The sequence below is a fragment of the Ictidomys tridecemlineatus genome, chromosome 6 (assembly GCF_052094955.1).
Source record: "Ictidomys tridecemlineatus isolate mIctTri1 chromosome 6, mIctTri1.hap1, whole genome shotgun sequence".
NCBI classification, from domain to species: domain Eukaryota; kingdom Metazoa; phylum Chordata; class Mammalia; order Rodentia; family Sciuridae; genus Ictidomys; species Ictidomys tridecemlineatus.
This window is the reverse complement of record NC_135482.1, coordinates 38,356,130-38,380,033: the sequence shown is the minus strand read 5'-3', so window position 1 is coordinate 38,380,033 and position 23,904 is coordinate 38,356,130. Positions and strand designations below refer to the sequence as shown.

Here is a 23,904-nt window from a genome sequence, read left to right as displayed (position 1 = left end):
TTTAAATTAAATTGCCTTGTGATATATACACATAATTTTTATACAACTGTTTCACATTGTCAAAGAATATCTATTTTAAATCTTCCCTGGAGCATTAAAATTTAATTTGCACACATGAAATAGATGATCTTTAAAATGGCTTGTGACCACATAAATACGTTAGCATAATGTAGTTCATATTTGGAGATTTCTCATATTTGTTCAATATGATTCTTTTTGTTTGTTTATTCATACTACTAAGAAAATGTCTATAGTCAAGATATATCCTGGAACAGTCCTCTGCATATTGTAGTAATTACCATAAGTGGACATTCCCAATAAATAATGTTAAAGTTGTGTGAAGCCTTCAGATGCTATCTGTGACAATGCTAATGGAGTATACATTGAAGAAAACATTTTAGCTTTGATTTTGAGTGATTAAGTAAATGTCTTTTCATTCATGTTTTGTCATCCCCATTATGCATATCCTATGTATTTAATTTTGATCATTTGAGGATTTAAAAGAAAGAGCTATAATTCTGCAAATTCAATTAATTTTTCTCTCTGCTGTCCATGCCAGAGATGATAGCAGAATCCTTAGACTTGTCCCACTTTTTTGTTGACACCCTCTTTTCCTCTGTTTTCACAGGCCATTTCTCATTTAATCTAGGCACATCTTTTCATCCCCTCCTATGACCAGTTGAAAATACTTTTAAAAAGAGATGATAAATTTTATAGTTCTTTAAATACTCAATTGATGATTTCTAAAAATTAGTAATGCTTAATTTCATTAAAATATTTAAATATATAATATAGAAACATTGTTTTAAGGAAATGCTCATTATTAGTCTTTTTCTCTTATATGTAAATGGGAAATATTTAATACCTCTGCTTTTATTAAAAATAATGTGAAGACAAAAGATGATTTTAATTGGTGCTTTTCATCCTCTCTGACCACTGGAACTTGTCACTTTAACTTCAGGCACATCTATCTCATTGCCATCTCTACAGTTCCCCTGCAAGAGAGTCATAGCAAAAGTCTAGTTAGTTGCAAAGGAAAGAGAAAGCTACCACAGCGTTAGGTAAATACAATCGAGAGGGCAATTATGCTAACATATGATTCAATCTACTAATAATCCTGTCACTATATTACCATTGATGGTATGGGGTTGGAAAGGAACATTGGAAGCAGTAGACATTTTGTCACCCTCTGTTGGCCTTTTTCAGTGAGTTAAACTTTTATATATATGTGTTACCAGTTATTTTGTGTGGTTTGGAGAATCATTTTTTGTTGGTTGTATAATTTGGAAGTTTTGTTTACATTATGTCCTTAGGGGTTTTCTTTGTTTTAACAGCATGCAGCTTGACAGAAATACACTACCCAAAAAGGGACTAAGGTATATATTTATCTCAGCACAATTGCTTCCTTTTTCTGTTGTTATGTTAACTTTGTGTGCTGTCTCTCTTCCTCTCTATTTCTTTGTTTGCAATGTAGCACCTGACATTGAGGGTGAAATCACTTGTAATCTCAATCTTTTCTCTGGTCCAGAGAGTTGATCAGATGGCCCCTAGGAAGAGACACTAGTAGAGATTGAGATGGTACCTCAAAGTAATTTCAGTATAATTACCACTATTTTGAAGTAATAAGAGTTCTCAAAGCACTTGTCCCAAGCCTTGGGTTTGGTGGGCAGCAACTTTTATAGAATGCAGAACTTAACTCCTTCAAATATTTATAAAATGACTTTCCTAACTTCTACATCTTGGAGGCATATGCTTGCAAAACCTCAAAACCCATCTAGTCTGCACATGTGGCCAGTAATGATGAAAGGTTGAAGGATGCTGTAATTTGAATCAAAGAAAATGTATTTTCATCATCATAGGACAAGTACTACAATGAAGGTATCAATTTTTGGATAAAACCTCAAGAGTCTTAATTTCTATTTTTCCCAGGTTCAGATACATTTAAATCTGAATTAATTCAATACAATTTAAGAATCTCAAAATAATTATTCAGTTCATAATAAAAACTAAAGTGAAATTTTAATTCATTGCCATATGTTACTGCATACCGTTTCCTGAGGAGGAGACAGAATAAACTAGTAGTGGAGGTGTAGAACTATGAGCAGGATAAATCGATTGTTCTTTGGTGCTAAGAATTTAATTACTCTGGTGAAACAGTGAGTACTGGCCAAACTAGGTCTTCCCCATTATGTTTTTTCTCTCAAATTTGTTAGCAATAGCAAATGCCTGACAATATCGTATTTCAATATTATGTTCTAGAAATTTATTTTCCAATAAAGTGAGCACATTTCTTTCCTTCCTTTTTAATCCAGACATGATATCAAGTGGCATTTTAACCAAATAACTACTACTCCTTTAAAAAAAATGGGCATTAGTTTGTGTCCCATTTCATGCCTTTCTGTGACCATCACTTCTCTTCCCTTGCTTCTGCCTACCACTGTCCACCATTTTTAGTCTGTGTCTTCACCCTCTCACATCCTTCTAAGCGCTGTGCTTTTGGGTTCTCCTCAGTTAACTTGGCTGTCTGCTCATTGATTTTCAACTTCATATCTCACAGAAGCATAATTTTCTTCTCAAATGCCTTTATTTTTTTTCCTGTGGGATTCAAACAGATGGTGTCAAATCATCTGGAAGAACTGAGCAATTCTAATTAGATCCAATCTGTTTGAGATTGTTGTTCAGTCTGAATAGTAAGCTCCTCTCAATTGTTTTCCTGTCCTGATATTGCCTTGCCCTTGTAGATGTGCTGAAGTATCTTAGCTGTGCTGTTTTGCAGATATACCCCATCATCTCGGCAGGCCAACCAAGAAGAAGGCAAAGAGTGGCTGCGTTCTCATTCCACTGGAGGACTGCAGGATACTGGCAACCAGTCACCTCTGGTCTCCCCTTCTGCCATGTCATCTTCTGCTACAGGAAAATACCACTTTTCTAACTTGGGTAAAATATTCTACCACATAACTGTGTTTTGTTCCTCTTATGATTCACTCTCATAGGAGCCCTGGTATCTCTCCATAAAAAAATTATTTGCATGGTAATGGTAATTTACTGTTCCCAGACTATGTCATTTATTGTTCATGACAAATGCTTTACATGGATAATACTGTTGTGATTTAGCAGCCTATGCTCCAGAGGCTAAGAGAGGTAATTTGACTTGAAAACATTCCACTATTAGTAAGGGGCAGAGGTGGGCATCAATCCCAGAACCTGGTCTCTGTGGGGATATAGCTCAGGTGGTAGAATGCTTTTCTTGCATGCACAAGGCCCTGGGTTCAATTCCCAGCACCACACACACGCGCACTTACACACAAAAAAATATTTCAGAACCTGGCCTCAAACCCAAGAACCTTTCCATTAAGTCTTAGAATCCTCTTTAAAACCATTATTAAAGCATCTCCTTATTTTTGTTTAAAATGTTAAAAATCCTTATAAAAAAGATAATAGTTTTATGGAGAAATAGAAAAATAGAAATAATTAAAGAGAGAAAATATATAATCACATGACTGAAAGATAACTTCTATGAAAATTTTTGAAGTTCAGCTTGCAAAGACATCATAGAAAACACAGGAAAGAGTGACAAAACAAATAATTGAAATAATGCCAGTTATCATTTAATAGATCCAGTGACTTTAAAAATGTGCTTCTTTTAAAAGTTGAATATTAAGTAGTCACACTGTTTGTTCTCTTTTCAATTGAAAAAACATTTTTTCTAATCATGTCCACGTACATAGTCCACATTCTTCAATAATTTTGACTTTTCAACTTTTTTTTTTTTAAAGAGAGAGTGAGAGGGGAGAGAGAGAGAATATTTTTTAATATTTATTATTTTTTTTTTAGTTCCCGGCGGACACAACATCTTTGTTGGTATGTGGTGCTGAGGGTCGAACCCGGGCCACACGCATGCCAGGCGAGCGCGCTACTGCTTGAGCCACATCCCCAGCCTGACTTTTCAACTTTTCAGTCCAGTCAGAACTAAAGCCTGTTTCATTTCTAATTTTTCCCACTATACCAAATAGGTATTTTTAACAATTAAAAGAAATTATTTTGGTATTGATTTCATTTGAGCTAATGAATTCTTAACAACACCAAGTTTTGGTTGCTAAATCTACACAGCAAGAGACTATTTACTTTTTTATTTTTATTTTTTGCCTTATACCGTCAAAACATTTGAATCATTATGAACTTTGTCTACATTTAATTAGGTATAATTCACAAAATATTTATAAAACATAGCAAATGTAAAAAAACATACAAAAACCTAACATGTTAACTCTAAAAAATTAATTGAAAAATATTTTTCAATATTTTGGGACCTCAAAATATAAAACAAAATCTAATTTCATGGAATATTTAAAACAATCCCAAATCAACCCAAATGCTGTAGACTAACTTAGTACCTTATATCCCCTATCAACTTTTTCATTGATTAACATTAGTTTGATTAGTTGACTGTACATCATTTTCCCCATTATTATTATTATTATTATTATTATTATTATTATTATTAAATTCATTTCTTCTATTATTTTCTAAAGAAATAAAAAACCTTACAATATATACCTGAACTTTGTCTACATTTAATTAGGTATAATTCACAAAATAGCAACTGCAGGATTTAATGTGAAGGAGATTCACAGTTTAGGTTTTAGAGAGACTCATGTACAACTATGACATTTGAATCAATTTCTTACCAAAAATGTCAAATATTTGCACAGAGATAAGTTTATTCCAAATTGAACTTAACATCTCAGCCAAAGCCAATATTTTTAAACAAATGTGATAAAAATTGATGTATGTCACACTTGAGAATACTTTTCATTACATAGTGTTCAAAGATTTAAAGCATAATATGAAATGTAAATTATACTTCTGATAACAGGCCCTCTTGATAGAACTTTAATGCCTTATTTTGAAAACTACTTATCAAATATGTCCCTTATTTTTTATTGCTGTAGAAACCAAGCCTGCCTTCTTGATTCTCCTAATACTTTTCCAGCTACAATTCTTTTTCTGCAAGGGCTCATCTTAATGCGGTTTTATCATTTTAGTAAAAACTAGGTCACTTTTGAAAGTGAAAACGACTATGTTAATCATTGTTCCAGGCTTTAAGCATAAACCCTACCCAATGTACTTCATCCACATTTACTCCTCATCTTTATGAAATCACAGAGTTTTTTATTTAGACATCTTTCTCATCCTAAACACAATTTCTATGTCCTCATCCACAACTTTAATTTTTACCCTTTCAATCAACATTTCTTTCACTTCCAAATCTTTTTGAGCTTTAAAATTAAACCGCATCCATGTCCTAGGCTATGTAGCTACATCCAACCTGCCGTAAGCTCTCTATTTTTCACGCTTCTTTAACTCCTTTAGTGCAAAATCTCAGTGTAAAGGACAGGTTTATTCAAAACAACACCATCCACCCTTCATATTGTACACTTGACCAAAACTTATAATTTTTATTTTTAAAAATTTGAAAGTACTGTATTCCTCTCTCTTTGGTGGCATTACTCTTGCTGAAACTAACTATGGACAGTTTCAGTGGATTTCAAAATGATCTCACTGCCTCTTCTCTCCTATCCCTCAACATTTTCACCCATTGAGATGTATGGAGGAAGACCTTCCTATCCATGTCAGTGCATTCCCCAGGGCTTATTCACATTTTATAAGCATGTGTGGCTTCAGATTAGGTATTCCCTGTTCTCTATGCTGGCAAATTACAAAGAAAAAAAATAAAACTAATTCTCAAAACCTGAAAATATCAAGTTTTGATGATATTTCCAGATCACCTGAACTTCTGTTTATTTGGCAAAAATATGGGTTACTATTAAAATGTAACCATAAATTAAAGTTACTTTATTATTAAATTCTTAAAACTACATAAAATTTAACTATTGAACTTGAATAGGTATAGTATTTCCTGCAGCTACTTTGGACATCACCTGTTTTCAGTGAGATCATTATCTTTTCTGAATGATCTGTAATATACATGATTATAACTAACATTCAAGAGTTGAAATACTCTTATTTTGAAAAACATGTTAGTATATAAAGGTTTTTATAAATATTACTAAAAAATCATGTATAACAAATATTAGAAATTTAAGAACAATGAATTTATGTCATTGTCAGTAGATTACTATGAGCTACAGCTAAAGTAAACTATGGTTTGTGTGTAGCTCCTTACATGCTAAGTTTAACAGCATCTACTTCCACTCAAGAAGTAATATCAGAATATAACTTATGTAAACAAAATAAGTCTGGGGATGAAACAGCATTTTGAATTGTTCACAGTTATTATGAGGTATCTCATAACCTGGTGAATGGTGACGTGCCCATGAATGATGAGAATTTCTTAGATTCATTGCTCACGTTGCTGCAAGAGTTACCATGCAGAAACATTGACATCAGCCTGTCACTTCCCAGTTCTATATGTTAGATGATTTCTTTGCACACAGAGTAATTGATAAGCACCTTTTATTGGAGCAGATTCTGTGCTTTTGCTCTCAAGGGTCACTTCACCTTATAACACTCCTCTGTTACCCTCTCCGAAAATGCCCTTCACCCCATTCCAAATGAATTGTTTCTTCTATATTTATGGAAGTACAGAAGCTCACCATTGAGACACATATCTGGTTAAGTCATTCATTTAATATGTACATTTTCATGACATCTCTAGCTTTTGCTCTAAACTCACCAATGACAGAAACTGTGTGAATCTAGAAATATTTTTTATATACTTACTTTAAAAGATCACATAAAAAATTTTCTGAATCTTCAATTACTGGTCCTAGTTGTATATCCAGATTTCACAAACTAAGTTAAAATTATAATCCATATGACATCACTTTTCTCATTTAAAACAATATCAAAAACTCATTGGTAAGTGTCTAGCAAAGGTACTTGGAGGTATTTTCTGTCCCTGTTCTCTACAAATCAGCACAAATAAATACATAATTTTAATAAAAACTATGACTACATATTCAATTTAAGACAGGCCAGTAGACTTCTTTTCCCTTACATACATCTACATCTATTTTTCTCCTATTTGGAAAGTTTTATGTGTCTTCTGGCTTTGAATGAATCTTAGAAGTCACTTATTCTACCTTTATTTTATTTATTTATTAATGAAGAAACTGAAAGGTTGAGATGGGGATATTTGAAGTGGATAGAAAGTATAACAACTACAACTCCTTTACCACTTTCTGTCCCATTTACAAAAATTCTCTTTGTCTTTGTTACTTTTGCCTTCTGTTATGTAACTCTTCTTGGTATATTTTGCATATAAATTTTCTACCTTTCAATCACCTTCCCTAGTGGCTACTCTTGAAATCAGGGACCATATCATATTTTATCTTTCTATTCAAATTTAGCATGAAAACAAAATAAAGAAGGGCTGTCCATGATATTACTTTAAATGAATATTCTTAAATACTATATTTCCAGTAGAAACATTATCAAAAGTCTTTGTAAATCCAATTATGCCCTTTAAAGCCCACTATAAGCCCCATTAATGAGTCACTTTGAATGAGTAATGCATTAGGTTTTGAAATGATCCAGATATATGTGATGATCCAAGCTATATATCTACCTTGATATAGAAATAAAGTCAGCATACCATAGAGGTAGCTGAACATCCATGCTGCCAAGTTATGGAAACCTGTGTCCACCAATAAATGAATGGATAAAGAAATATGGTCCATATATACAATGGAGTCAGTCATTTGATGGAAAATGGATGGAACTAGAGATGATCATGTTAGGTGAAATAAGCCCAAACCAGAAAGACAAGCTATCACAAGTTTCCTCTCATGTAGAATTTGGAGGGGAAAAAACAAGATGAATACAGGAGGAAGAGAATTAGTGGAGAGGAATGGAATGGGGAAGGAGGGACATTAAGATGAGTATTGGGGATGAAATGCTCAAAATGATATTTGCATGTGTGAATGAAACCCACCATTCTATGTAATTAATATGCATTAATGAAAAATCAGTAATAGAAAAATTCTCAAAAATAGCATGTCTTCAGAATAAAAACCATCATGTAAAAAAAAAAGAAAGAAAAGGAAGACACTTCTCTTGGATACTTCTGTAATCATTTTGGTAACAATTATGCAAAGCCAAACTGTGAACAAAATGGCCTTCTAGCCTCTAGATACATATATTAAAGTAATGCATTTGTAGATAAGTTGAAAGCATTCATTTCACAAGCATTAATTCATAATGTATGTAGTCCCACCATAGAGTGATTTACACAAATCCAGGTACCTTAAACATTGAAATTCATCCCAGTAACTCCGGAAGCTGAGACAGGAGGATCTTGAGTTCAAAGCCAGCCTCAGCAATGGTGAGGCACTGTGCAACTTAGTGAGACTCTGTCTCTAAATAAAATACAAAAATAGGCTGGGGATGTGGCTCAGTGGTCGAGTACCCCTGAGTTCAATCCCGGGTACACCACCCTGCCAAAAAAAAAAAAAGTTAACTTTCAAATTTTGAATGTCCTAGTACCTGTTAACTGTGACCATACTGAACTAGAACTCATGTCTAAAGGAATATACCTGAAAACAGGTGTGTTCTCTTGTTCTTTCTCTTCCTCTCTCTCCCTCAACCTTCCTCCTTCTCCATTTCCATTCCTTCTTCCTTCTAATATATTATAAATTTTAGAAATCCATAGCTTCTTCTTTATTATGTTTTTCACATGCACACATAGATTTCATTCATAGTCCTGTGTTTTCTTTTATCTTCTTATCTCTTATCTCTTTTATCTTCTTATCTCTATCAGAGGGTTGGTCTGTGTGATGATTCGGTTAATGACTATGAAATGTCAAGCACAGTACCTGGAAAACAGGAGGTATATCCCTTGAATTACTTCTGGGTACACTCTTCCAATTTTACCTTATTGTGAGAGCCATTAATTATATTAAGAAGTGTAAAGCCTGCATGAAAGAAGAAAATATAGGAAGTTCTGAAATACCAGATCAACTCCAAGGCTTTCGCGTGCATTTTCCAAGGTTCTGAGAGGACTCAGCTGTTTCCTTCATAGCTTAAGAAGTTCAGAAGTTTCCTCATATATCAGTAATAAACTTGCTTTTCTTTAAAAAAAAAAAAGTTTCTCAATTTGTCTGCTATAATTTTATTCCATATTTCAAAACTGTATTTCAAATGTCCCATACATTAAATCAATCACATCTTTCTTTAAATTAATGATTCTCATTTGGCCTAAATTGTTGAAAACCACTAGCACCAGATGGCAACAGGCCATTGAAAATAAATTCTTAAATAAATATTTTCTATTGAACATAAATTCTTATTTATAAGAAATAAACTTCTTACATTACAGACTTAAGATACTTCCTTGGAAACAAAATCTATTTGTGATTTTTGAGAGTCTCATTGTGGTATTCTCTTCTTAGACTCAGTAGAAAATAGTTTTTCTATGATTCACATTATGACAGGTTTACAGATACCATGTACATTACATTATATTTCATATAAAGGAAAAGTTTATTTTATTCATCCTATTTATAACCTAATTTTCATAATAATGGAAGTACCAACCATGAACTCACATAAATTCATAACTCAGAATGACTGAAAGAAAGCCTTTGCCTAGAAGTATCTAAACTTTCTTCTTGGTAAATTTATATTTTTTTATATTTTACTTTCTTTTCTATTTTGCTTTTCCCAGTAAATTGGTGGTTTTTCTCTAAAATGAAGCCTGTAGACTATAGAAAAACAATCTTTTTTTTCATAACCGTGTGCAGAAAATACATGTTACTGTATTTCTAGTGTGGACAGTAGAGATGAGTTGGTGGTTTTGTTTACTGTTGCCTGACAAACTGACATACTGCTTGCCATAAAATTTCCAGAGGAAAAAGGGACTCTGGTGATAGTGATTGGCAATTCAGAGACAGACTCTTGGCCTGCTTTAATAGAACACCCTATAAATTCATGTTTCTCTAAGAATTGGGATGAATTCTCACTTTTTTTTCAACTTTCTATTTTCATCATTCAAACCCTGGAGTAATAGTCTGTATATGCTTTCTTTTTCAGTGAGTCCAACCAATCTGTCTCAGTTTAACCTTCCTGGGCCCAGCATGATGCGCTCCAACAGCATCCCAGCCCAGGACTCTTCCTTTGATCTCTATGATGACTCCCAGCTTTGTGGGAGCGCCACTTCTCTGGAGGAAAGGCCACGGGCCATCAGTCATTCAGGATCATTCAGAGACAGCATGGAAGAAGGTAAGCTTAAGGATAGGGAAGATGAAGATAAGACTTTTACTTAACTGTTAGAGAAAAACTGTCCCATTGCCATAGCACAAAGATTCCTAAAGAAGTAAATGAGTAAGTGGAATCCTCACTTAAACCCTAGAGCTGAAAGTTTTATTCTACAGGATCTTCTCTCTACATTATGCATTTAGATATATGCCAGAATTTGTTTAGATTAATACTTGGCTGTAGAACAATTTACAATAAATCCAATGTTCTCTTATAGAAATATGCAAAATTTTAGAGACTGTTACCCAGGTTGTCAGATATTAGAGCAAATGTTTTATTTGACATCTCAGTTTACAAGCCATAAAGATACACAAGCCAGAATAATTATCTTACAGACTATCACATGTTGTTAACTTTTATTCTCAGAAACTTCCTCTGGTGTTAGTATTTTGCCATTTCATTTTAGAATTCCTACTGTACTTTATTCGCTTGATATCACTTCTTTTTCTTTTACCAATTGGCAATAAAATTCACACTATCCTAAAACATGTCTTTTTAGCTGTATGTATAATGTGATGCTCCCTGTAAATCTTTTAAAACTCAGTAAGCATAATAGCTATTTCAGTGTATATATTTTCCTAAACTGTATGACCTCAAAAACCAAACTTAATAATATGAGAGATGTGTTTCTTTTATTTAATGAATGATTTTTAAATTATCTATAAATGAAATATGTGAGATACATATTATATCAGCTATGGTTAACAGAAAACCAAATATAGAAATCCAAACTGATTAGAATGAAAGCAACCATCCTCATCTTAATAGTTACACATAAAAGGAAAACTTCAGTCTCGAAACATAGCAAGGTTTAAACATCTAACCATCAATTTATTTACTGTCCGAATTTGGGCAAGTTTCTTAACTTCATTAGTCCTAATTTCTGCTTCTGTAATTCTGTCCCAGGGAATTTCTTACTTAAAACATCTTCTGACTAAAGTTTTAGGCAGTTAAGAGAATTGTCTTATATTTTTTCAGGTCATCATTGTACATTTAATATGCTGGCACTAAATCAGTTAACAATATTTACAATATTTACATCTACCTTTTAGGATATTAACCAAACTACTGAGTTCACTGTGGCAAACAGTGAATTATATATACCTTGGTGAATCAGCTGGTTCCATTGTGTAGTAGATGAACTATAAGTAATCTGACCTGTAAGGGCATTATTTCTCTGAAATTGATATGTCATTCTCTCACATATAGACCTTTCATAATACTTTAAAAACAATTTGCTTAGCATACAGTTTATGTCCTAGAATGCCTCACTTACAAATGGAATGATGTTTTTATGCTGGGAAATTCCAGCCTTGCATTAGGAAGCTTAATTGAATTGCTAAAAGCCTGCTTGAGTAGGTGAGATGGATTTTTGATACTCATACACTGGACACTGAACTATTATTATTATTTGATTGTGATCTAGAATTAATGAATTATTGAACTAGAAGAGAAGTTTTTTATTGACATCTTGCCCAGTGTGCATGCTAACAGATGAAGAGACTAAGCTATAAACTATAAGGTCACACGCCTATAAATAATGCGTGCATAATTTCCTAACTCATCGTCCATCTTCCTTCTGATACACCAGGCCAATACTCTTAGTTTGTAAATGAGTCATGTAAATGAATCAGAAGTTGAAAGAATGTGCTTTGAAAAAGAATAATTGGTTTAAAGATTAATATTTTGTATATCTTATAGAATGATAATATTACCCAAGTTAGAATTCTGGTGGTGTTCTTTATTCTTCTTTTGACTCACTTATATATTTTTAATTCACTTCCTATGAATTCTTATAGTACCAAAGCATTGATAGTAATAACACTTATGTTGCTCTGTTGTGATTATTTTTAATGTTTTCTTTCTAATTCTGTTGGGGCACCTATCATTGTTTCGTATTCATTTTGTAGTCCCAAGATCTAGCAAGGGCCTGTCACACTGTGTGTGCTCAACTAGTGTTTATTTAAGAAATAAGTTAGAAGAAATAACTACATTATATCCCATCATAAAAAAGGGGATTTTTGCAAATCATATTAAGTTCAATTTTATCCACCTTTTGGATTTAATACATTGGAAGTACAAAAGACAAAAGTAGATTTGATTGTTTAAGATGGCATTTTTATAAATGAAAAACAGCAAATAATTTCCATTCTTTTTTTTATGAGATACCACCTTAAAATAAGAAGTATTTATATATAACTAAAATTTTTAAAGAAACCATTATTCTAAATTTAAAAAACATAGATAAATTCATTATAACTGATTATTGAAATAGCTACTTGGAAAAAAATGCTTCTATACCTGAAAGTATATAAAGAAAATTTCTGAAAATGGATCTTTGTTGGATAAAATGAAATTAAATGAATAAACATAGAGTATTTTTAAAAATTTTAAAAGCTTATGAAATTTTTTTTAGTTTTGTGATTTTCTATTTACTATATGAGAATTTATACTTTTCATATTGTATAAAACATGCTTTTAATGCTCAAGTTTGTCAACTTCTATCTATAAATTGGTGAATGAGATACTTTAGGGAAGAGTATGGGATCTTTTCATGTCTCAACATCTTGATCTCCAAAAAATCATTACATATGTTGGTCTGTTTTTCACACTGTGACCAAACTGCCTGACAATAACTTATGGGCTCACAGTTTCAAAGATTCGGTCCATAATCAGCCAACCCCATTGCTCTGAACCTAAGGCAAGCAGAAGGGCATGATGGAGGAAAGCTTCTCAGATCATGACAGCCAGGAAGCAGAGTGTGGGGCAGGAAGGAGCCAGAGACAGATACAAGGTCATGTCCTCAGTGACCTACTTCCTCCAACCAAGCCCTACTTGCCTACAATTACCACCCAGTGGTCCATTCAGATTAGTAATGCACTAAGGGGCTTAATCTACTGAAAATTATAGCTCTCATAATCTCATTTTTTCATCTCTGAGGATTATTATATTGCCTAACATACAAACTCATAGGGGAATATTTTAGATCCAAATCATATACAAACTTATTCTCAGAATCTTACAGCTAGCTATTAATGTTATTTCCCTAGCCACCTGTTCTTTACTTTTTTAGTTAAGGCCTAGGGTTTATGAGTAGACATGAGTATTTTAATTCTGTTGTTCTTGTTTTCTCTAGTTCATGGCTCTTCATTATCATTGGTTTCCAGCACTTCTTCTCTTTACTCTACAGTAAGTATTAAGTGAGAATAAAAAGCTCTGCCTGTGCCATGCGTAGATGATTAAGTAGATTGACATTTACATGGAAGTGGTGTGGCCACATAAAGGCATCTCTAAGCCACTCTATACCCGTTAAGCTGGCAAGTACTCCATCCGTCCCTCTGTGACCCAGTAGTATGTATTTTCACTTGATTCATTATAATCAATTAGTGGATGTAAAACTGAATTTCATACAATCCCTTGGGGTATGACAGGGAGTCCCTGAAACCATGAACTATGATTTATCATATTTTCATAATGTTTGTTTTCCTTTGTTTGATTCTCTGACTCATGAATTAATTGTTCTATGGTATTTTTTCAACTTTTTTGTTTTAAGTTCATTTTTTTGTAAAGACTGTTCTGAAAGAACTAGAGATTTTTTTAAAGTATGATTTAAAAGAATTTTTTTAAAAAACTATTTTTGCTGCTAAGGATCCAACCCAGGTCCTCCTGCATGGGAAACACACACTTTCCCCTTGAACTGTGCCCCCAGCCAAAAAAAAACCTGTTTCTTAGAAGAGGAAAGCCAGTGTTTCAAATTCTTTTCCCAGTGTGTGAAATTATAGATCACTTTTGCCAAAATGAGTTTTCTGTCCATTAAATATAATTTTATCTTTAAAAAAGCCTACAGGAAGTTATATTTTATGAGAAGCTTCCTTTATGCCCAGGTAACAGGCAGGATATTAAAGCAGTTTCCTAAATCTCTATGAGACTTGAGTGCTATGAGTAATTCTTAATCCTGTGTTGAAAGGTTTACAAAAGTCTGTAGCCTTTGACTCCCACTGAGCAATTAAGTGTTAAGGACAATATGGATTTTTTCACTTATTTTCATTAGGCTTAAATGTTAAAGCCTTTTATTTGTAAATTAATCATGCATATTTATTGCTTTAAAAAAGACATTCACTATCATCCATCAATGCAGTCATTATTTTTCTTATTTCTCCTTTTAATGATTAAAATTGCCATTAAGTTCTATAAATGAAGATATGTAGACTAATGAATAAAGACATAATAAATGTGAAAGTATATTTAAAAAACACATTAAATGTGTTGATTGTATTTCTCCTGTTGATCTAATACTGTTACTCATTTATGATATGTATTATGACTTAAATCACTATAATTTCAATCTCTATATAACAGCAAAAGATGGAGCATAGTTATAATCATAATTTAAATAAATGCAATAACAATATGTGGGTTCCTTTATGAAGCTGAGAAAGAAGAAAAAGAGCATGTGTTTAAGGAACAATAGATAATGCATTAGTCCACATTCCACTAATTAGACCAGAGTCCACTAAAATTTTCTGTGATAATAAAAATACTAGCAGTGAGTTGCTATTGGTTATTTTAAATGTGTCTAGTGTGTGTGACAGAGGAACTGTATTGTTTATTTTAGTTAATCTAAATTTAAATAGGTACATAAACCTGGTGACTGAGATTGAATAGTTCAAGTTTATAGGGAACAAAGGGGATAAATTCAAAAATTAAAGAAGGGTGAATAAAGGGAGGTTGGTTAGACCAATGCACAACGTATTTATGTGTGGAAATATCACACTGAAACTAATTACTATGTAAAATTAATATATGTTAAAAAATGAAAAATAATAAATGTTTTTAAATATAGGAAAATGGGAGTAGGATGTCTAAATCATAAAAACAATTAGGAAGTATTGGTGAAAAGTACTGTATTAAAAATATAATGTGAACAGGAACAGACAGTAAAATAAAGAGCCTATAAATAAGTATAGGCTAACATTTAAGTGTTAAGGACAGTAGGGGTTTTTTCACTTATTTTTATTAAGCTTAAATGTTAAAGCAATTTGAACATTTAGAACTGAAGTAGACCCTGTGTTTAGCATAGAATGAATGGGTTAGATGATCAAGCTATGAGACAAAGTGATATTATTAGTCAGTTATTAAATTAGCTGTATTGGAAATGATGGAAATTTAAAATGTATTAGAAATGATGAAACCTACATATTTGAATTGACTAATTATAGTAAAATAATTCAAAAAATGCATATTTGAGGGCAATTCAGATTGGGGGGGCAGATAAGGAGGAGTCACTCTCTTTCCATTCCCCACAATCATGTACTAGGATTAAACTGGCATTAAAATATCTGTGAAAGTGTTTTTTAAACTATGAAATAAAAGAGCAATTAATTATTATTATTCATGCCTTCATAAGTTTTTGGATAAAGATTTAATTAATTTGCCTTCTTATCTGATTGGATCAGTAACTACTGTGTGACATCAGGCAAGTTGCCCAATTTCTTTGGATTACACCTATAAAATAAAATTTGAAAACATCAGCCAAATCTACTCCATCTGTCCCATGGGATTTCTGCAAACTGTTTAGAAATCACAGACCCAATCTGATCTGCCAAGGAGTTTGGAAACTTTAGAGTTTATGTTTGTTTTTAAATCTAAGCCAGCACTGTGAAATCTGGAACATTCCCCCTAAAATCCACACTTGAACATCCTTTTCCAAATAACTGGAATATCTAGCAACACATCCTTCATGTTTCTAATAGTCACCTTGGTTGGTGGCACATGCTCTCAGGCAAACCACAACCTCCACCACCTCCTCTTCTTGACACTCAAGCTAAGTTTGGGTTGCTAGATGTCATTGCGCTGTTGCATTATTCATAGGAGAGAAATGCTCCTCACTTTCTATATCTCTATTAGAAAGTGGAAAATAAAAGATAACCTAGGAAGGTTGTGTGATTTCTTAAAAAAATATTTAGAACCTCTTTTCATTCTCTATTATGTATGTATGTGTGTAGTATATATACATACACACATACAAACAGCTATCCATCCATCCTGTTAGGTATTTAAATTCATGATCCATGAGAAGATGATTTTTGATTGATATTATGTTAGATCTTTATTGTAGCTGTTAGTTTTTTTATTTACTGTATATTATACTGGAGCCATTCTGTACTTGGATTCAAATTTATACTTTTCTCATGAGAACAAGGATCCTGTTTGATTCCTTGAATAGCTCCTTAGCCTATTACCTAACACATGCATAACACTGAAGTGATGTTTCTATAAGTTTGAATGGATAAATAAAAGGCCATATAATGGCTTACAGAATAGTCAACAGATATATTTTAATTTAGGCAAGGTGTTTTATGTTGTTTACCATCCTTAAGGACATTAGTCTTGCATCAGAACCATCAGTAAAAGGTGGTAAGTAATCAAATTCCATCATGGTATCATTAATCCCACTCCTAAACCACTGAAAGAAATATAATATTAAGATTCTAGCTCATTCCTTCAACTTGAGGGTCATACCTACCCACTATTAATAACCATAGAGTGTGAAAGAGGGCAAGGATTAACAAAAATGATAGCTTTGAGAAATCAATAGTGAGAAAAGTCATGCCCTGCAATGTATGTAGAATTAATAATGGTTATGCTTACTTTTAACATATGCAACTTTGGGGTATTTTAACAAAAAATGTGATGAACATATTTCTTATATTTTATTTTTTTACATAGCTCTTGACATATCATATTTCATACATTTGATTCAAGTGGGTTATGAACTCCCATTTTTACCCCGTATACAAAAACATGGATGTGTAACTGATGTGATTCTGCAATCTGTTTCTTATATTTTAAATGAAATATATCTATTTCTTCAAATAGATAGTTACAAACCTTTACCAGTTTTATATAATTCTAACAAACCTAAAAACAATATAGACAAACTAATAAGAAACATATAACATACTAGGGAAAATTAAGTCGTTTTAAATTGTGCTGTGTGCTTAAAGCAATGAAACACTTAAATTAAGATTCCTTGCTTAATTTTAATTCCAAAACCAAACTGTATATGAAGCCTTGAAATTATTAGAATTAAAAACTATCTTCACTTAAAATGCTGAACATGGGGGCTGGGGATGTGGCTCAAGCCGTAGCGCGCTCGTCTGGCCCGGGTTCGATCCTCAGCACCACATACCAACAAAGATGTTGTGTCCACCGAGAACTAAAAAATAAATATTAAAAAATTCTCTCTCTCTCTCCTCTCTCACTCTCTCTTTAAAAAAAATGCTGAACATGGGATGTAAAAGGAAGGTTTATGTCACCTTTGCTTTTCAAACAGTGTTTTCTTATAAAGGCAATTATGATTCTATATGTTAGCCACTTTATCACTTTATTATTTTATCACTTGAAATTTTTTAAAGGTGGAGAAAATGCAGGAAAGACAAAACTCAGGTTAAAAGAGATCTTTATGCGTGAAATGTATCCTGAGAGTTATTGTTTTGTTTATTTTTATTATCTGGAGGAAAAGAATAATAAAACTTAAGATGTTTTTGTATTGATTAATCAGGAAATATTCCAAAAATAGAAATAGTAGCTAAGAAATTATTTTTCAGCTTTGTTTCTGCTTACAGTAATGGACAAACTTACTGTTCAGGGATATTATGCATTCTCCAGCCTTTTCTAGAATGAGAAAGCTTTACCAATGTAATGGTGCACATAACTCATTTTCTGGTATTTTGCAGCCCAGCATGAAGGGGGGAAAAAGCAGAGCTAGGAATTTTCTGTACTGAGATCAAAAACACCCTGCAAGTTCCTACAGAAGCATAACCAAAGACACTTTTATTGCCACTCATTACTGAATGTTTTAATGTCTTGATGACTTGCAGCCAATAAGTTTAATTAAGGATTATTAGGGAAAATAAAAAATAGAAATGAATAACCTTTATTTGCTGTGATTATCAGTAGAGGTCAGCATTTTCCCCCAACATTATTTGACATTCTTTATGATCTATAAGTCACAGAACAAAATTCTTATTCCTAAATCTTTGCTAAGGCTCTGTATAATTTAATGGAGTCCATTTTTTAAAATATGTATGAAAAAAACAATATTACATTTTTATATGTACCCATCTTTTTAAATTTTTTTTTAGTTGTAGTTGAACATAATACCTTTATTTTATTTATTTATTTAGTGTGTGTGTGTGTGTGTGTGTGTGTGTGTGTGTGTGTGTGGTGCTGAGGATCAAATCCGGAGCCTCGCACATGCTCTGCTGCTGAGCCACAACCCCAGCCTCTGTGCCTATCTTTTTTAGAGTATAATTTTTTATAATTTTTTAGAGTATAATTATTTCATTTCTGTTGTTTTTGGTATAAATCTTAGCATTTTTTAATTCTATCCTTTCTTTCAAGGCACATTACAAATCCAAGGGTTAAATTATCTACATTTTTAAATAACTCATATTACATATAAAGGAATATTCATTTTAAGTCTTATAGTATTCTGTTCTTACTCATTAATTGAATCATTGAATGTGTTTTACTTGATCTTACATTAGATCATAAAGACATTTTAAATGCACAGTAATTTTTTATTCATTTGCTCATGTGAAATGAATTGACACTAACTTTATTGTTAAATTTGTTTTTCTTATATCTTTTGCAGGCTGAAGAAAAGGCTCATTCAGAGGTAAAAAAAAAAAAAAACAACTTGAACATTTTTGTGTTTGACCATTTCTGTTTATGATGAAATGAGTGTTGTTGCCACTAGAGGGCTCTGTGATACAATAACATAACTACAGAGAGACAGAAAAGCCAGCCAGCTAGCTGGGAATGGTCTTAGCTATTACCTCTTAAAAAGAAATAAAAATGAAATGTTTAGAAGCAGATTTCCCTCTCATGTTCTAGATTTAATCTTAGCTCATTAATCAATAAGTTGTCTTTATTAGTAGATGCTCATTAAATCATGGATGAATGAATGAATTTGTAAAATATTTGATTAGTCTCTCTCCTGACCCCAAACTGTCTGTGAGACCATCTGCCTGGATTAATGGACACACTGAGTCTGAGGCAGCAGTCCTCCCTGAAACAGACACTCACATCCCAGCCTAACTATTTTGTGCATTGACTATACTCCCTCTTTTCACTATTTTATATCTAGGGTAGTATATTATTCTAATCAAATTTCACAAATGCATACTTGGTTGCAGTCATGTACAAATCAAAGTACAAAGCAACCTGGAAAAACATTCTTTTTCTTAACTTCTGTATGAATGTTGCCTAAGGAGAGCAGAAAGAGTTTAATTAGGACTTTATTCAAGGTGAGGTGATAATTTTTTGATAGGTTTGCATTGAAGCAATCACACCACAGAGAAAATAAAATAAATGTCTGGGCATCAGGCTTTGTAATGGAATGTCTTTCCTTTGAAGTCCTGTTTCATGAACTCTTAAAGAAGCATTTTGCTATGTCCGAAATACTGAAAAACTATTGATTATACAATTCATTTTTACAACCTCTAGACCAAAGAGTGAATTTGATGTTTAAAAACCTAAACTGTTTTCTTTCCATCATGTGGACGTGGCAGTGTTTCTAATGTTATTATTACATAGCTACTGGGATATAGAAATGCTGCATCTATTTGCCTTGGTGCTGGTTAGGCCATTCTGTATTTATTGCTTAGGCACTATATTGGGTCATATGTTTGGGAAAATATCATTTAAATTACAGTTTCCTGAGTTATATCTTAAAGGAATTGGAATCATATAATGATAATAGACTATTAATTTGAGAAAGCCTTTCAGTCTGTATTGATCTGAAAATATGAGATGTTCTGCTTTCTGAAACTATTTATAGTCATCATCATGTACATCTGGGGTGTAGCTCCTTTGTAAAAATGCAAATAAAATGGAGTCTCTGCTTCCAGTGAAGAGATCTCCCTCCCTCCCTCCCTCCCTCCCTCCATTCCTCCCTCCCTCCCTTCCTCCTCCTCCTCCTCCTCCTCCTCCTCCTCCTCCTCCTCCTTCTTCTTCTTCTCTCTCTCTCTCTCTCTCTCTCTCTCTCTCTCTCTTTCTTTCTTTCTTTCTTTCTTTCTTTTTTCCTTGTTTAGAGACTTTAAATATTGACCACTATTTATTTTTCACAAAATCTTTTGTTTGGGGGAGAGCAGGGTTGGGGTGGGGGGGAGAAGGACACTTAATGAACAATGTCCAGAATGTTCTTTTAAACTGAGACAGCATTCCAAAAGCCCAGTTCTAACAATAGGGAACTTATATTTTAAGAAATGAGAAACATCACAGTAGTATGTTTGGCATCGTAAGTAGCTGAATTCTCTTGAGGCCAGAAATAGACTTTCAGGACCTAGTTTATATGGTCAAAATGTTTTGCCTTAATAATCACTCTTCAAATTTCCTGGCAACATGAGATATTTTGATTAGACTGCCAAAAATACTTATAAAGATTTTAAATATGATATGATATGCTTTCCATCATCCTTTATATCAGTTTTGTTAAATTGTTAAATAAAAAGGAAAACATTTTAGAATATTTAGTTTGTTGGTTCATCTATTTAGTTGTGTGATACTAGTCATTTCCCTCTTATTTTGAAGCTGCAGATATCTATAAAGCATTTCTGCTAGGATTTAATAATACCTCATTAAATAAAAGGCAATATAGTAAATATTTTAGAAAGCTTCTCTGTAAATCATTATAACTCCATCCCATAAAATTATTTTTAAATGTGGACTCATTAAATGTTGAATTAAACCCAACCTTCAGTTACTACTATTCTACAGCTTTTGAGAACTTGCCAACCCTTAGAAAATAAAAATGTACGCACACAGAAAAATCCCTGAGATTTTCAGAAAAATAACATTATCTTTTGCTAAAAAAAAAGATGCATATTTAATTTTAAAAATTTCTACCTGAATTTTATTATCAAAATTTTTCAGGAGGGAAAAAATATCCATGGAGAAAGTAGACTGCATCTTGAGTCCTGCAGGGTTGCAAGTGGAAGAAGTAAACATCCTTTGATTGCATATTTGAGTCCCAGTTTGCTCCTGACATTTTATAGTTATTGGATAGATGGTGTTCATAGTTTTAGGAATTAGTACTAATACAGTTGTGGTTAAATGAGTTAATATAGTATTTGCCTCCTTGGATAGAATTTTTAGTTTTAAGTAACAATCCACTAACATATTGAATTATTTTTTTGTTCCATTTAGCAAATTCATAAACTACGGAGAGAGCTGGTTGCATCTCAAGAAAAAGTTGCTACCCTGACATCTCAACTTTCAGCAAATGTAAGTCACTTTTGATTTTTAAATATATCACCCCAGAATTGATTATAACAAAATGGAGTAGGTCTGCTAACACACTTGCAAATTTTAAGCATCCAAAAATCACACAGATGCAAGGTACTGAATAGTGGGACTCATATAAAATTAAATTTTTCTGTCCACAAAGTAATAAAATGTAAATTCACGTAGAGGGAGATTCCCAATGTGATTAAAATTTTGTTCCCCATAAGATTTCTAACAGTGGTATCAGTTGTAAAGGTCATTTCTTGTTTCATATTTTTGTTACTCCCCATTCATAGGTTCCTCTCAAACCTTAATATACTAAGGGTTGTTAGTGTTTGACTTAGGAAGATGCAATATTCCTATTCCCTGCCCCCCTTCAGTTGCATTTATTGAACAATTAGTTAAGCATTCAATTAATTCTAAAAAAAAAATAAATTAGATCTGAAGATGGATAGCTTAGCTACACTGCACATGAGATATAGTTGTCTTGAAAAACCTTGGCAGCCTTCTCATGGTGGTACAAAAGGATACATTTCTACTGGCAGCCAAGCAGCTTAGAATGGCAAAAATGATGACAGTGAAGACTGTCAATTATATTAACATTTATTGAATGTATTTCCATGTGCCAGAGAGTGCTCAGAGTAGCCGCAGAATAATAAAGGGGAACATATGGCATTGTGCCCAGTCCTAGGGAATGGTAGTGTTGGGAACAACAGCGAGGGGTAGGGGAGCTCCTGCCATTTTGCCGTATGTCCTGCCACCCTCCCTCTACATTAGTTTGCTCATTTCTGCTCTGGAGCTCTGAGCTGCTATCTGCCTCATCCCCCCACCTCTGCCCCATCCATGGAGACTTTCTGTTTCCTTAACAAAGCACGACATCAAAATCCAGCAGGTGCTTTAATAAGAAACATTTTGAGGATAGAAATTATTTTTGTAAAATAAATTCTAAAGGAAATGTCATTTCAATCACAGTGTATTCGTTTTAGCATGATATATGAATTGAATTTATTTTTTCAATTTCTGGAGAATCATGTGAATTTGGGGATTCAATTATTTTTATTGGTGTTATTAGGGGATTTCTAAAAAAAAAAGCAGATTTTTAGGGAACTTTTTGACATTATTAGAAGATAAGAATATAATTTAAACAATATTTTGTTTTTAAGAATAACTCTCAAAGAGATAGTTGCAAGACAACTGTAAGCTTTATATTATAGGTTACATGATAGTGGTATCAAACATTCCTATGTAGGTTACTGAATTTGTACATGTAAATGCCAGAATCACCCAGAGCTTTTGTTCACTGCAGTGAGGAAGGACAGTGACTGGCCCTGTCCATTAGATTGTCAAAACACTTGCAGCCATCACAAGCAAATACTCAGGGCCTTATGGTATTTTGTAAATGTTTCTTGGTGGGCCTCAGTGTAGAATTCATATATTGCAATGATATGGCTGCAAAACATAATGGAATATAAACTGAGAGTCTTCCATTTAAAAAGTAATATGCACATTATTAAAAGGAAAAAAATGAAACTAAAAGAGCACTTTGTGAGAAATATGTGTTCAGTTTCCCTCTGAGAAGCCATTCTCACTGTGGTTATTGATTTCTCGTGTACCCTTTAGTCATTTTTCAATTTTTCCCCCTGTGTACACACATACAACATGCACTTACCAAAGCATGTGCACACAGTGGGAACCACATTCTAACATGGAGGCACAGTTGTGATGGCCAACTCTTCTTGGTCATGGTTTGGAAAGGTAACAAAACCTTTAGAAAGGTGCCAGCCACTGGCTACCTACCCCCTCTGTACTTGTTCACATCACACCATTTTTACTGATAAGTTTTCATGACCTTGGAAGATGCATTCTCTGATGGGCATTGACCACCAAAAAGGGAAATGTGGTTCTTAGGATTGAAAAACTCTGACTCTCTTCATGTGTAAAACACAGATATACTTATGATATATAAATGGATACCTAGAACACCTGTGCTGTTAAAATGTCATGACAAGAGTGAGCAAGTAGGGGGGAAAAAATCTATAATATCTTTCTAAGGGGATAATAATGAAAAAATAAAAATAAAGAACAGAATTAGAGGAAGCAGTACCAAAGAATGATTTTATGCTTGTCTTCAAGCTAGCTTAAAATGTACTAGTCTTGGGGTTGGAGTTGTGGCTCAGTGGTAGAGCTCTCACCTAGCAAGTGCAAGGCGCTGGGTTCAATCCTCAGCACCACATAAAAATAAATAGATGAAATAAAGGTATTGTGTCCATGTACAACTAAAACACACACACACACACACACATATATTTTAAGTATCAGCCTTAAAAAATTCCC

At 33.0% G+C, this 23,904-nt stretch overlaps 1 protein-coding gene across 8 annotated transcripts in view; it reads left to right on the top strand.

Annotated features, from left to right (window-relative positions):
* Nav3 (neuron navigator 3) overlaps positions 1 to 23,904 on the top strand; it is a 781,792-nt gene that overhangs the window by 701,948 nt on the left and 55,940 nt on the right. For 5 of the 8 annotated variants that reach the window (XM_040280283.2, XM_040280282.2, XM_040280278.2 and 2 more), the window contains 6 exons: positions 1,335 to 1,376; positions 2,777 to 2,937; positions 10,054 to 10,242; positions 13,415 to 13,467; positions 18,938 to 18,961; positions 21,493 to 21,570. In XM_040280283.2, coding sequence (XP_040136217.2) covers positions 1,335 to 1,376; positions 2,777 to 2,937; positions 10,054 to 10,242; positions 13,415 to 13,467; positions 18,938 to 18,961; positions 21,493 to 21,570 — 547 coding nt within the window. The remainder of the gene's footprint in view (positions 1 to 1,334; positions 1,377 to 2,776; positions 2,938 to 10,053; positions 10,243 to 13,414; positions 13,468 to 18,937; positions 18,962 to 21,492; positions 21,571 to 23,904) is intronic. The other 3 variants (XM_040280285.2, XM_040280280.2, XM_078053108.1) reach the window with 1 other exon arrangement.